Source organism: Dermochelys coriacea, chromosome 6 (assembly GCF_009764565.3).
Source record: "Dermochelys coriacea isolate rDerCor1 chromosome 6, rDerCor1.pri.v4, whole genome shotgun sequence".
In the NCBI taxonomy this organism is placed as follows: Eukaryota; Metazoa; Chordata; order Testudines; family Dermochelyidae; genus Dermochelys; species Dermochelys coriacea.
In genome coordinates this window covers 7,359,942-7,375,808 of record NC_050073.1, presented here as the reverse complement: position 1 = coordinate 7,375,808, position 15,867 = coordinate 7,359,942, and the positions used below count along the sequence as shown (strand labels likewise).

Sequence of the window (15,867 nt, the reverse complement as noted above, 5' to 3'; positions counted from 1 at the left end):
ATGACTATGAGCTGCCAATGTGATATGGCCATGAAAAAAGCTAATGCAGTCTTGGGATACATCAGGAGAGGCATTTCCAGTAGGGATAAGGAGGTTTTAGTATCATTATACAAGGCACTGGTGAGACCTCACCTGGAATACTGTGTGCAGTTCTGGTCTCCCATGTTTAAAAAAGGTGAATTCAAACTGGAGCAGGTACAGAGAAGGGCTACTAGGATGATCCGAGGAATGGAAAACTTGTCTTATGAAAGGAGACTCAAGGAGCTTGGCTTGTTTAGCCTAACTAAAAGAAGGTTGAGGGGAGATATGATTGCTCTCTATAAATATATCAGAGGGATAAATACTGGAGAGGGAGAGGAATTATTTAAGTTCAGCACCAATGTGGACCCAAGAACAAATGGGTATAAACTGGCCACCAGGAAGTTTAGACTTGAAATTAGACTAAGGTTTCTAACCATCAGAGGAGTGAAGTTTTGGAATAGCCTTCCAAGGGAAGCAGTGGGGGCAAAAGACCTATCTGGCTTTAAGATTCTACTTGATAAGTTTTATAGAGGAGATGGTATGATGGGATAATGGGATTTTTGGTAAGTAATTGATCTTTAAATATTCATGGTAAATAGGCCTAATCCCCTGAGATGGGATATTGGATGGATGGGATCTGAGTTACCCAGGAAAGAATTTTCTGTAGTATCTGGTTGGTGAATCTTGCCCATATGCTCAGGTTTTAGCTGATCGCCATATTTGGGGTTGGGAAGGAATTTTCCTCCAGGGCAGATTGGAGAGGCCCTGGAGGTTTTTTTGCCTTCCTCTGTAGCACGGGTCACTTGAGGGAGGATTCTCTGCTCCTTGAAGTCTTTAAACCATGATTTAAGGACTTCAATAGCTCAGACATAGGTGAGATTTTTCGTAGGAGTGGGTGGGTGAGATTCTGTGGCCTGCATTGTGCAGGGGGTCGGACTAGATGATCAGAATGGTCCCTTCTGACCTTAGTATCTATGAATCTAAAACTGGACACAATATTCCAGATGAGGCCTCACCAATGTCAAATAGAGGCGAACGATCACATCCCTCGATCTGCTGGCAATGGCCCTACTTATACAGCCCAAAATGCCATTAGCTTTCTTGGCAACAAGGGCACATTGTTGACTCATATCCAGCTTCTCGTCCACTGTAACCCGTAGGTCCTTTTCTGCAGAACTGCTGCCTGCTGCCTTTTCTGCCTTCTGCGGTCCTTTTCTGCAGAACTGTTGCCTAACCATTCGGTCCCAAGTCTCTAGCAGTGCATGAGATTCTTTCATCCTAAGTTCAGGACTCTCCAATGTTGGGTCACATTCACAGGGCTCACCAGCACAGCATCGGCTGCTTTGAACATCTGTTTTCACAAGGCCTAATGCAAGGTCAGGCATCGAGGCATAGGTCGGACGGAGACAACGGCTAGACTGACTCATGGAAAGCAGCGGCACTGAAAAGGGCTTCAGGTTCATGGCAGATAATCAGCTGAACATGAGCTGCCAGGGCAATGCTGTAGGCAAGAAGGCAAATGCAAACCTTGGCTGTGTAAGCGGGAATATCAACTTTGAGTAAGGAGGTGGTGTTACCTTTGTGCATTAGCGAGACCATGACTGGCTACTGCATCCACTTCTGGCGTCCCCAAGTAGGATGTTGAAAAATTGGAAAGAGTTCAGAAAAGAGCTACAAGAGTGATCTGAGGTCTGTAAAATCTTATAGGGTATGTCTGCACAGCCAGGATTCAGGAGCCTCCGAGCCCAGCTCAACAGACTTGGGCTCGCACAATGGTGCTAAAAAAAGCTGTGTAGACAGTGGTGTTCAGTTGCAGCTCGGGCTCTGAAGCCCACCCCAATCCCTAAGCTTCTGAGCCCACAAAGTGACAACATCTGCACAGCTGTTTTTAGTGCTATAGCAAGAGTCCTGCGAACCCAAGTCTGCCAACTCGGAGGCTTGCTGTCATGGGCTGTGTAGACCTACCTGTAGTGATATATAGGTTGCGCAATCCATCTTGTTTATCCCCAAGAAGGTTAAGAGGTGACTTGATCATGATCTATAGATACCTACATGCTACATGGGTACCTACATATTTCTTTTATGTGATCGGAGGGCTCTGTGAGGGCAGAGAGCCCTTGTAGCTGATCTTCCATCAGTGATATTATCTCTTCTGCTTCATTCACCATCTCTGTCAGTGCTTGAGAGGAGTTAACTGAGGTAACAGACAGTGCTCACTGTACCACTGAGGCCTTGACATCTACTGTGTCTGCAGCAATTTTCTCCAGCAGGGCCATCAACCTCTTGTTCAGGAGGTGGAGGTGGGAGCTCCGTTTTTCATGTTTTTGGGCTATTTGTAGAGTAGTCTATTTGTCAGTAGACAAATCATTGCCTAGTGACTTTCTGGAGATTTTGGGGCACTTGTTCCTTTATTGGGGGAGGCGGGGGTCGGTCGGGGCCCTGGACTCTGGCTGGAAATGAATGTTAGCAGACAGCTCTGGAACTCATGGGATCTGTTCCTCCATGCCGCACAGCATCCCCTGGAGTTTTTTTTTTTTTTTCATAGATATTAAGGTCAAAAGGGACCATTATGATCATCTAGTCTGACCTCCTGCACAATGCGGGCCACAGAATCTCACCCACCCACTCCTGCGATAAACCTCTCATCTATGTCTGAGTTATTGAAGTCCTCAAATCATGGTTTAAAGACTTCAAGGTGCAGAGAATCCACCAGCAAGTGACCTGTGCCCCATGCTACAGAGGAAGGCGAAAAACCTCCAGGGCCTCTTCCAATCTGCCCAGGAGGAAATTCCTTCCCGACCCCCAAATATGGCAATTGGCTAAACCCTGAGCATATGGGCAAGATTCACCAGCCAAATATCCAGAAAAGAATTCTCTGTAGTAACTCAGATTCCATCCCATCTAACATCCCATCACAGACCATTGGGCCTATTTACCATGAATAGTTAAAGATCAATTAATTGCCAAAATCATATTATCCCATCATACCATCTCCTTCATAAACTTATCAAGTTTAATCTTAAAGCCAGATAGGTCTTTTGCCCCCACTGCTTCCCTTGGAAGGCTATTCCAAAACTTCACTCCTCTGATGGTTAGAAACCTTCGTCTGATTTCAAGTCTAAACTTCCTGGTGGCCAGTTTATACCCATTTGTTCTTGTGTCCACATTGGTGCTGAGCTGAAATAATTCCTCTCCCTCTCCTGTATTTATCCCTCTGATATATTTATAGAGAGCAATCATATCTCCCCTCAACCTTCTTTTAGTTAGGCTAAACAAGCCAAGCTCCTTGAGTCTCCTTTCATAAGACAGGTTTTCCATTCCTCGGATCATCCTAGTAGCCCTTCTCTGTACCTGTTCCAGTTTGAATTCATCCTTCTTAAACATGGGAGACCAGAACTGCACGCAGTATTCCAGGTGAGGTCTCACCAGTGCCTTGTATAATGGTACTAAAACCTCCTTATCTCTACTGAAAATACCTCACCTAATGCATCCCAAGACCGCATTAGCTTTTTTCATGGCCATATCACATTGGCAGCTCATAGTCGTCCTATGATCAACCAATACTCCAAGGTCCTTCTCCTCCTCCGTTACTTCTAATTGATGCGTCCCCAATTTAAAACTAAAATTCTTGTTATTAATCCCTAAATGCATAACCTTACACTTCTCACTATTAAGGTTCATCCTATTGCTATTACTCCAGTTTACAAGGTCATCCAAATCTCCTGTATGATATCCCGGTCCTTCTCTAAACTGGCAATACCTTCCAGTTTTGTATCATCCGCAAACTGTATTAGCACACTCCCACTTTTTGTGCTGAGGTCAGTAATAAAAAGATTAAATAAGATTGGTCCCAAAACCGATCCCTGAGGAACTCCACTGGTAACCTCCCTCCAGCCTGACAGTTCATCTTTCAGTAGGACCCACTGTAGTGTCCTTGTTAACCAAGAAGGTTTATGACAAGAGAAGGCTTTTTAATTTAGCAGACAGAATGAGACACACTAGTTTTAAGCAGAAGCTAGAGCAATTCAAACTGGGAATAATATGCAAATATTTACTAATGAGAGTAATTAACCACTGGGACAACTTAACTAGGGACATGGTAGTTTCTCAATTTCAGTCTTTAAGTGTAGGCTTTTATGGATCACAAAACTGAACATGTATCAACAATGTGAGGCCATTGTGAACAGGCTGATATTCTGGAGTGTATTAACAGCAGTGTTGTATGCAAGACACGATAGGTAATTGTCCTACTCTACTCAGCACAAGTAAGGCCTCAGCTGTAGTCCTGTGTCCAATTCTGGGCATCACAGCTTAGGAAGCATGTGAACAAATTGGAGAGAGTCCAGAGGAGAGCAACAAAACTAATAAACAGTTTAGAAAGTCTGACCTCTGGAGAAAGATTTAAAAAACTGGACATGTTTAGTCTTGAGAAAAGAAGACTGAGCAGGGACCTAATAACAACTATTTTCAGGGCTGTTATAAAGGGGATGGTGATCAGGTGTTCTCCAGGTCCTCTGAAAGTAGGACAAAGTAATGGGTTTAATCTGCAGCAAGGGAGATTTAAGTCAGATATTAAGAAAAACTTTCTAACTATAAGGTTGAGCTCTGGAACAGGTTTCCAAGGGAGGTTGAATTCCTCTCACTGGAGGTGTTGGACAAACACCAGACGAGACCATCCCTGGCTGGATTACTTGGTCCCACCTCAGCAAAGGGGACTGGACTTGATGACATCTCAAGTTCCTTTCCAGCCCTTCATTTCTCAATACTGTCACTATTAGCTTAAAAGTAGGGTGACAATATGTCACGTTTTGCCGGGACAGTCCGTTTTTAAGCTCTGTCCTGGCTATCTGATTTTTTTTTTTTAACAAAGTGTGCATTTGTCCCATTTGCTCTTGCAGATGATCAGTTGGCAAGAGCAAACAAACAATCCCCAATTTACAAAAAAGTCAGGTGCGCACCCTTTTGGGGGGCATGGAGGAATTTTGGGAGGGGGGCAATGCGAGGTGCTGGGCAGCAGGGCTCTGGGTCAGCCCCAGCCCCAGGTGGCGTGGGTGCTTGGGGAGAGGGGTGCAGCCCCAGCCATGCTGGATAAGGCATGGAGCTCAGGAGGAGGCTCGGGGTCAGCCCAGGCAGTGGGTGGGAGCAACTGCTCCCCGGCACGATTCCCTCAGACGCATGAGTGGTGCCGCTCAGGCAGCAAATTGCATAACACTCCCTTGACCTCAGTGTTGTTATTTATCACTATTATATTGTGGTTTTACCTTCCTGGCCCCCTACAAACTCCATCCTGCAACAGATTCTCTCCTCCTGCCCTGCACACGCACACACAGTGAGCCAGGTGGTGGGAGGCACCTGTGAGCAGGGGGTCCCAGGGAAGGAGCTTCTTTGGTTCTTAGCAGCTAAGCCCTGCACCAGCCAATCCTTCAGTACAGCCCAGCCCAGCCTGAATTTGCTGTAGAGTTGCCAGGTGTCCGGTTTTCGACTGGAACACCAGGTCAAAAAGGGACCTTGGTGACTCCAGTCAGTGCCGGTTCCACAGCTCCCATTGGTCAGGAACCGCAGCCAATGGGAGCTGCGGGAGGCAACACGCAGAGCCGCCTGGCTGCACTTCCGTGTAGAAGCCCGAGGGGGGAAATGCTGCAGCTTCCAGGAGCGGCTTGAGGTAAATGTGGCCCAGAGCCTGCACCTCTGACCCCCACCTGCGCCCCAACCCCCTGTCCCAGCCCTGATCCCTCTCCCACCGTCCACACCCCCAGCCAGAGCCCTTCCCCCATTGCCCAACCCCCAGCTCCAGCTCTTATACCCTTCCCACCCTCTGAACCTCTCAATCCCAATCTGGAGAACCCTTCTGCACTCCAAACCCCTCATCCCCAGCCCCACCCCAGAGCCCACACCTCCTCATACTCCCACAACACCCTACCCCAGCCCTGATCCCTCTCCCGCCCTCCAAACTGCTTGGTTCCAGCCCAGAGCACCCTCCTATACCCCAAACCCCTCATCCCCCACTGGGGGATATGGGTGGCCGGGGGTTGTTTAATAGGAAACAGGGGCAGGGCAGCTTCCCCCCCCAGTTCCCCGAAGCTGCAGCCTCTCACCCCCATCAACAGCCCCCCGTGCCCCTCCCGGCTGCCTTGAGCTCACCCACCTCCCCTCAACAACCCCCATGCTCCCTGCCCCTCGCTCTCTCCGATCCTCTGGTGCCACAGCCTTCTCCAGGCTCCCAGTCACCTCAGACCCTCTCCATCCTGGCTCTGCTCCAGCCACAAGCCCCTGCCTTCCCAGCCTGCTCTTCCTGTGGCTCCTCATGCCCACTACAGACCATGGCACTGTGATGACGGGGGAGGGCAGAGGTGGCAGGGGCTGGTCTAAAGCCATGCTCCACGCCAGACATGGGAGCCCATGTGCTCTACAGCCTCGAAAACCTACCAACTCCCCAGATGAGAACACATACACACACAGTATAGATAGATATAGGTGTGATGTTGCACTCCATATGCTTTATGAAAATATGCTTATGAATGTGAATATGATGTAACTGAAATATGCTTTATGCAAAAAGTCTCTTGTAAGGTATCATTACAAAGCTTATAAAGGATGGAGTGTGGTCATCCTATTTGTATGCATGTATCATTCTTCTATCTGAAGTTAGAAATACAAAGTGTAACTCTGAGGTCCTATTGTAATTATGCAAAGTGCATGCCATTAATGGTGGTTTAGAATCTTGATGACTCCCATCGACTAGGGCAATTGGTTGTAAATGGTTTATTTACCTGCAAGCCTTCCTGTGTTCGTGTGGGCTAGCCCATCGGTAGTGAAGAATGAGGTCTCACAGGGATGTATGACCATGTCACCTGATGATGAAATCCATCTTAAATCTGGGACTTTTCCATTTAGAAGGAGAGATGGGGACCCAGAGAGACAAAAGATTCCTGCCTTGTGCCAAAGCTATAAAAGTGGGGGGAGCAGGACAGAGGGGGCTGCCAGTCATGAGAAAACCCCGAGTTTCCACCTAAGATGTCGGCTGGAACTAACCAGGACTGTACCAGGGGAAAGGATTGGGCCCAGACTAGGAAGGAGTCTAGTCTGTGAAAGAAGCTTATTTGAACATCTCTGAGGTTGAGATTTACCTGTAATCAGTATCTTAATGTATTAGGCTTAGACTTGCCTGTTTTGCTTTATTTTGCTTGGTGACTTACTTTGTTGTGTCTGTTATTACTTAAAGCCACTTAAATCCTACTTTTTATACTTCATAAAATCACTTGTTTATTAACTAACCCAGAGTAAGTGATTAATACCTGGGGGGAGGAAACAGCTGTGCATATCTCTCTATCAGTGTTATAATGGGTGGACAATTTATGAGTTTACCCTGTATAAGCTTTACACAGAGTAAAACAGATTTATTTGGGGTTTGGATCCCATTGGGACCTGGGTGTCTGGGTGCTGGAAGCAAGTAACTTGCTGAGCTGTTTTCACTTAAAGTCTGCAGCTTTGGGGGCGTGGACCAGCCCTGGGTCTGTGTTGCAGCAGGCTAGCATGTCTGGCTCAACAAGGCAGGGTTCTGGAGTCCCAAGCTGGCAAGAAAAACAGGCTCAGAGGTAACTTCAGCACATCAGGTGACTGTCCCAAGGGCGTCTCTGTGACCGAACCAGTCACAATAGGTATAGACACACACACACACAGGTATAGACACACATAGTAAGATAGATATAGACACACACCCACACCAAGGGATGCTGGTTATAGCAACTTCTCAGCTCACAGCAAAACCTTGATAGTAGCCGAAAGTTGCCAACAAACAAAAGGCCCACGCTGAAGACAGTGATGTGAGGCGGCCCCACTGCCAGGACCCTGCTACCCACACAGGGACCCTAGTGCTGTGTAGTAGGAGGTGGGGCTGTGGGCAGTAGGGAAGGGGGTGGCAGCCTGGATGCCAGGACTTTCCAAAGGGAGCGGGGGCGCTGGGGCCTGCAGAGCTACATGGTACCTTGCCCTGCGCTTTCAGGGGCCATGTGCTGCCCTGACATCAGGGCACTTCTGTCCCTGGTTGCAGCCCAGCAAACCTGCCTGTGAGCAGGGCTGTCCATGGGGAGTGGGGGCGCTAGGACATGCCAGGCCCAGGCCCCTGGTCTCTGCAGGGCACAGCCTGGAGCGTGCAGAGAGAAGGACCATGCAGTCACCCAGCACTCCTCCCACCCATGGAAAGCCTCTGCCTCGTCTTGGGCAGCCGGGCTCAGCATGTCCCAATGCTCCCTTCCCTGGCTGCAGCCTCACCAACCTGCCTACAGCCAGGGCTCTCCATGGGAAGCAGGGCCGCTGGGGGCCACAGGGCTGCAGGACAACAAATAAATAAATAAAGTTGTTCCCTAGCATCCTGCCAATGCTAACATCTGACTCCCATTAACACTGAAGTTAATGGGACGGGACCAGTTCCCACAATGTTGCTAAATGCTAATAACCAAAAGTTGTCAATAGCAGGATTGCTAAGAGGTGGTGTCTACAAAACACCCCCACCCCCACATCCATCCCCTTTAGAAACCTAACCCACTCTCTTCTTCTGCTGAAACTGTCCTGCCAGGGGAAGTGATGGGCTGGGTAAGAGGAAGTAACATGGGCAGTTCAGGGAAGATTTATTCCTGTTTAGACATGCTCTGGAGCAGCGAGATTCAGCGTTAACCTTTTGTGGGCCAGATAAGGGCATGTGCGCTGCTCTGCATACCCAGGGCCTCCTGTCACTACAGGTGGGGATTGGGGGAGCCCTAAGGAAGAGAGACATGTCAGGCTTGGGTACTTCAAAGCCGCCCCCTTAATGCAGCATCTGAGCACTTCAGAGTCTCTGCTGCATGTACCCTCATACCCCTGGCAAGGCAGGTCAGTGCTGTTATCCCCATGGGAGGATACAGCCAGGAACGGAGATACTTGGGGATCTGCTGCAGGTCTGTGGCAGCGTGGGGAACTGAACCCTGGGTCACTGGGGGTGCCACCTTCAGTTAGACCCACTGGGTGGCTAATTCCACATGTTATTACGCTTGTGTATTTCCCATAGTATCATGCCTGCTGCTCCCTCTGCCCCAGCATCGTGACTAATCTCTGCCCGGGGCAGGGCTGGAGAGAAAGTCTGCCCTGCCCTCATCTAGCCCAAGGGGTAGGGCCCTACCAAATTCACTGCTGTGAAAAACTCATCTCAGACCTTGAAATCTGGTCTCCCCCATGAAAACTGGTCTTTTGTGTACTTTTACTTTATATTGTAGGGTACTATGGAGTAAAAGTATGCAAAAGTACATAGCATTTCTCAAACTGGGGGTCTCGACCCAAAAGGGGATCGCTAGCATATTGTGTGGGGTGGGGCGGTCACACTATTGCCACTCTTACTTCTGCTCTGCCTTCAGAGCTGGGTGGCCATAGAGCAGCGGCTGCTGGGCAGGCGCCCATCTCCGAAGGCAGCGCTGCCACCAGCATAAGAGCAGAAATAAGGGTGGTGATAGTGCATCCCCTTACAATATCCTTGCAACCCCCCTTTTCGGTGGGGACCCCCAGTGTGAGAGAGGCTGACTTAAGGACTTTACATGTTTATATTTTGCCATTTTTAAATACATATTTCTGCTGTGTTACAACACCATGAAAATCAAGATTTAAATATCTGAAACCATGAAATTCAAGATTTTTAAAATGCCATGACCGTGAAATTTATCAAAATGGACCGTGAATTTGGTAGGGCCCTACCCATGAGGTTGGGACTAGGGCCTCACTCTGGGCGTTGCAACCTAGGACACAGGGTTGCAGTACTATACAGGGTTGTCCCAGCTGCCTTTCTGTCACGGTAGAGTGGTAAGCAGGCCAAATTTGAGTGACTGGCATTGTGACATAGCACAAAGGGTCACAGCACCATGCAGCACTGTGCATCACATTGCAACACCCAGCGCGAGGAGCCAGACCCCGCCCAGGGGACAGGAGCCACTGCTGCCAGCTGAGTGCGGGGTGAGCACGGTCTCCAGTCTGGCACGAAAATTCGTGTTGTACCCCTATGTACATCCATTGCATAATATGCTTTAAAAGGTGCCACGCCTGCACCAAACAGCCACGACCTGCCCACATTAACTCCGTCACTGCTCAATCCTCGGGGCCTGCATCTGACTGGGTGCTAACTCAGCGCCTGGTAACGAGTCAGCAGGTTTGTTACACTACAGAGTCCCAATCCCGACCACAGCCTCTGAGCGCTACTGCAATACAATTAGCAGGGCCTGATTGGCTGATGGTGCCAAGCACCCACTGCTCCAGTTGGAGGCCATAGCATTTGCTCAACATCTCTTGTGGGGGTGGGGGAAACCCAGGCCCTGGCTGGCTAAATAGTTGGGCAATCAGAATTTGGACTTAGGCACTTACTGGGCAGAGATCACAGCCATCTGTCAAGGAGAGAACGCAACTTCCCCTCCCTCGCGTGCTCCATAGCTCTTCCTTGAAGTGAAATTGCAGCTCAGCAGCGTGACTCATTGGAAGAGAAAAACCTTTTGTTCCATGGCTGCATTGACTTGCTGACCGCAGGTTCAGTTCCACCTTTGTACAGAAAAGCAGCAATACAGCTCGGGTCAGGAGTGAAGCACAACCGTGGGGCTACGCCTGATTCCCGGCCCAGGGGTGCTGTGTAGCAATACTAAGGGGGAGCAGTGGAGATGGATGAATGTATTAAGAGTGGAATAGCAGGGCGGGATTAAGGGGCATCGGCAGAGCTGGGTGTGGGAAGCCCAGGGCTGGGATAGCAGGGGGCTGAAGATCAGGATTGAGGAGCACCTGAGAAGCTGGGACTGGAATAGAGGAAGCCACTGTAGCTCAGTATAGAGGTCCACTGGCAAAGACGCTGGCACTGCGAAGGGACTGGCCCCTAATCAGCACTCACAGCCCCTTCATTGCACTCCAGAGCTCCAAAGAGCAAGCCTGGTCCTGGGATGATGGCACAGCAGCAAGAGTGAAAGTGCACCCACAGCCCTTTCCCCCAAGGGTTCTGCAAAGAAGTGAACTGTCTCCTACATCATTCCCTGTCTGAATGATACCTGATCCCTCGTTCCTTCCCTCCTCCCACCCCCGTAACTTTGTCTATGCCTCCCCTGGGGCAAAGCACCCCGCCCCGCCCCCACACACAGTTCACTTTTGCCAAACCACCTCTCTTCCCCGTCACATCTGCCTCTTGCACTTAGTTAAACTCAGCACAGTATAGGCAAGTGCAGGTGCAGAAACTGGATAACACCAGAGTCCCTCCCCCACAGCCCTTGTGTCAGCAAGTCCCACCCACAATTGGACTGTGGAGGTGGGGTAGGGCAGGGACCTTGTCCCTTTACCCTGTTACAGCAGGCATCACCAGAGAACGCTGTAATAGTCTTCCCCATTCTGACTGTGTGAGCAAGTTTTTAGTGTCAGAAGACATGCGTGGGGTGGTAGCTTTTGGGTGATGCTATGTTCTTAGAACAGAGACCTGTGCAAGCAACAGAAGAGTTTGCTGACTGACTTGGGCTCCCATTGGAGTCAATTGCTGAGGTGGAGTTTCTCCCTGGGACCCTAGCACTTATGCTAGGCTGAGGTTCCTGGGAGAAGAAGTTGCTCTACATGGTGTTTATGACCACCCCACTTCCAGGCCTGTATGTAAATATAGCAAATGATGCTCACTGCTGCAGAGTCTGGGTGGATTCTGATTTCTCCTGCTCTGGGAAGGCCTCAGCAGCTGCTCCCACTCAGCAGCTGGGCAACACTGGTGTCAGACTGTAAGACGGGTGGGAGAAGATGGGGCAATAATCCATTGCTGTACAGCCCCTAGCACACTTTGGGCATTGTAACAATCAGGAAATAGCAATCTCCTGCCACCATGATGAGCAAGGCAGAGGGCCCTGACATACCTGCTGGCTCTCCCTCTGTCAGCTCCACCTATATCCTCCGGCCATCTGATTCTGACGGGGATCCACTCTCACTTCTCTCTTTTTAAACATTAACTGGAGCATGGAAAGGAGGAACTCTCAGACAGCTGGGCTCAGAGCTGCTAAGCCACCAGCACGTATTGACAGCTCCCTCCTCTTTGCTCGGACAGCTGCATCTTCTGAGCGCTGCCCCAGCCATGAACAAGTTGCTGGGGGCTCTCCTCTCTTGGAGCCTGGTGGCCTGGGTGCAAGGAGCAGAGAAGCTTCCAGGGCCGCCAGCTGCTGCAGGGTTTCAGGAGTGTAAGAAAGCCCTAAAGCTCCCTGGGCTGGAGGTACTGCCGGGCGGGGGCTGGGACAACCTCAGGAACCTGGATATGGGGAGAGTGATCAGTCTGGGCTACTCGCTGTGCAAAACCACAGAGGACGGATCCTACATCATCCCAGATGAGGTCTTCACCATCCCCCGCAAGCAGAGCAACCTGGAGATCAACTCAGAGATCATAGAATCTTGGATGGACTACCAGAGCGCCACCGCCGCCTCGGTCAACACAGAGGTCTCCCTCTTCTCCTCTCTCAACGGCAAGTTCTCCAGTGACTTCCGCAAGATGAAGACCCACCAGGTGAAGGACCAAGCCATGACCACCCGGGTTCAGGTCGGAACCTGATCTACACTGCCAAGTTTGACCCCGGGGCAGCCCTGGACAAGGGCTTCCGCCAGCAGCTGGTGACCATCGCTGGGCACCTGGAGAACAACCAGAGCCGGATGGCAGACTACTTGGCGGAGGTGCTGGTGCTGAACTATGGTACCCATGTCATTACCTCACTGGACGCTGGCGCCAGCCTGGTGCAAGAGGATCAGATCAAATCCACCTTCGTCCAGGATAACATGTCTACACGGAGTGCCATCACCTCCTCGGCTGGGGCCTCCTTCCACAGCATCATCAACTTTAGCACTAGTGGGTCACTGAGCATGGAGAACTCCTTCACCAAGCAGTACCTGTCCAACCGCAACCAACTCCAGGGTGGAGAGCATTGGTGGCATGCCCTTCTACCCAGGGATTCACCCTCAAAGCCTGGCAAGAGGGCACCACCACCAGCTGGTGGCTATTGACCGCTCTGGCTTGCCCTTGCATTTCTTCATCACGCCCAGTAGCTTGCCGGAGCTACCCAGCCCCACAGTGAAGAAGCTCTCCCGGAGGGTGGAGTTGGCCGCCCGCCGCTACTACACCTTCAACACCTACCCTGGCTGCACTGACACCACCTCGCCAAACTTCAACTTCCATGCCAACGCCGACGATGGCTCCTGCAAAGCACCTGAGACCAACTTTACTTTCGGAGGTGCCTATCAGGAGTGCGTCCCACTAGGGGGCCCAGATGCACCAGTCCTCTGCCAGGGGCTAGAACACAGGAACCCGCTCACTGGAGCGTTCTCCTGCCCTGTAGGCTACACCCCAGTGCGGCTGAGCACCCAGGAGCGGGAAGAAGGCTACAGCCACCTGGAGTGCTATCGCTCCTGTATGCTGGGGCTGTTCTGCAAGAGAGTGTGCAAGGATGTATTCTGGCTGTCCAAGGTCCAGTTCAGTGCCTTCTGGTGCATGGCAAGAAGCCAGGTCCCTGAGAACTCGGGGTACCTCTTTGGGGGTCTCTTCAGCTCTCGGAGCGCCAATCCCTTGACCAATGCCCAGTCTTGCCCCTCCAGCTTCTTTCAGCTGAGGCTCTTTGACCAGCTCCAGCTGTGTGTCAGCAGAGACTACGAGATGGGGCACAGATACTCTGTGCCCTTTGGGGGGTTCTTCAGCTGTGAGACAGGGAACCCCCTGGTGGGGGCCCACCAGGGGACTGTGGATGACCCCTACGTGAAGCGCTGCCCGGCGGGATTCAGCCAGCACCTGGCTCTGATCAGCGATGGCTGCCAAGTGGAGTATTGCGTCCAGTCCGGGATCTTCACTGGAGGGGCCCTGCCCCCGGCACGGCTCCCTCCCTACACCCGTCCACCCGCCATGACCCTGGTAGGTACTGACACCATCCTGGTGACCAATGCCAATGGAGAGCGCTCCTGGGTCAAAGACGCCAAGACCCAGATGTGGCGGCTCGGGGATCCCGCTGAGACGCGCCGCGCCGCAGGGCTGGGTGGTGGAGGGGGCCTGTCGGGCAAGGAGACAGCTGGCGTCACAGTGGCTGTCACCACTGGGCTAGCCATCCTCATTGCCCTGGCTATCTATGGCTCCCGGAGGTACAAGGCCAGGGGTTACCGCACGGTGGAGGAGGGGCAGAGCCTGGTCCCAGACAGCTCTGCATATGGCACTGCTGCTGAGCTGGGGGAGAGATGCCAGCCAGACCCTGAGAGCCAGACAGGTTAACTCCCACTGGCTCCTCCTGGGAAAAGCCCCCTCCGGCCCCAGGCAGAGCAACAAGCTTCCTGCTGCGCAGAACCGTGAGCTCCCCCACTCCCAGGCTGTAGCTGTGCCCCCACTGCATTATTAGCTTGAGCTGCAACCCACCCCCTACCAGCCAGCCCCCTGGAGCTAGAGATGTGTGTGCACAGGAGTCGGGCCAGCGGTAACCCTTGATCCCATCTCAGGGTGACACTGGAGTGGAGTGGTCCTGTCTGTGCTCTGAGACACCCAAGCAATTAGATGCAGAGACAGTGAGGGCAACTCCCTGGCCTTCCCCAAGGGCCGACCTGTTGGGGTGGAATTAACCCGGCAGGGTGGTGGGGAACAAGCAGCCCATGGACGTGGGTCAGCTGTGATCAGGCTGGGGCTGTCTTGCAGTGATGTGGGAGAGGACCGGAAGGGGGGCAGCCTGTGACCCAGGCACTACACAATGCGGGGATCACTCTAAATACCCCCTGTGACACTGCACCCCTTATTCATCATAGAAATATTATGATATGATTATGGCATAATTATGATGCATTCTGTACAAGATAAATCATGTGAAGTGTCATTGGAAAAGTGATGATTTGCTGAATATGATTATCCTAGTTGTATGCATGTATCATTTTTGTATCTGAAGTTATGAATATTGACTAGGAATCTGTACTTCAGTCCTGCTTACTCTGGGTGAGACCCACAATTAGCCTTTCTGGTACAACAATGAAGAAGCCAGACAGTGCCGGTGGCCCATCAGCAAAGACAATGGACCCTGGAAGAACTTAACCTTCCTGTGAATGTTCCAGACAGCCTGTAAGTAATGGCTGCTATGACTCAGCAAAGTATGCAAGGGCCTGTGACCAGGCCACATGTCTCTAGACTCCATCTTGGGATGTCAGTGTTTTTCCACAAACTGAGGTTTGGGACAAAGGGTTCCCAACGTATGCTAAAGCTATATTAGGTAGGGAGTGACATCATCATCTGGGGTTCTTTAACTCCTCTAATTAACTTCTTTAATTAAACTCCCCACACAAGAAGACTCCTGGAAACACCAAAGGAACAAAGACTGAACTGGGGGAAGTGCTGGACCCAGGTTAAAGGAATTTCTAGCCTGTGTATGAAAGACCTGGCCATTCCAATCTGTAAAGCAAGTGCAGCTTGCCTCTTAAGAGTCTGCAGCCTGCTTGTACCATCTCTTAGGGTGAGAAACTGCTAATGCATATTCAATCTAGCTAGTGTGTTAAACTTAGTTTGCAGTTTTGTTTATTTGCTAGGTAATCTGCTTTGATCTGTTTGCTATTACTTATAATCACTTAAAATCTTTTGTAGTTAATAAACATGTTTTATCTAAACCAGTGAATTTTGACCAAAGTGTTTGGGGGAAAAAATCTCAACTCAGTTAATAGAAATCTGTGCATGGTTCTCTTCACATTGAAGGAGAAGTGGACCGGGTATTAAACTGGTCAGATTTGATCAGGGCAGGATGGTACAGCTCTGGGGTCCCAGGCTGGGCAGCTGGGGGTGTTTTGGGCTGCATACTTGCTATTGTTGGTTCATGAAGAGGGCTGGTC

At 50.8% G+C, this 15,867-nt stretch overlaps 1 protein-coding gene across 1 annotated transcript; it reads left to right on the top strand.

Annotated features, from left to right (window-relative positions):
* The first annotated feature begins 12,004 nt into the window (after positions 1 to 12,004).
* MPEG1 (macrophage expressed 1) lies at positions 12,005 to 15,656 on the top strand. The gene is given in 3 exon segments (XM_038405859.2): positions 12,005 to 12,572; positions 12,575 to 12,930; positions 12,932 to 15,656. Coding segments are annotated over 3 exon segments (2,160 nt in total). The 5' UTR covers positions 12,005 to 12,118; the 3' UTR covers positions 14,282 to 15,656.
* Positions 15,657 to 15,867: the final 211 nt, after the last annotated feature.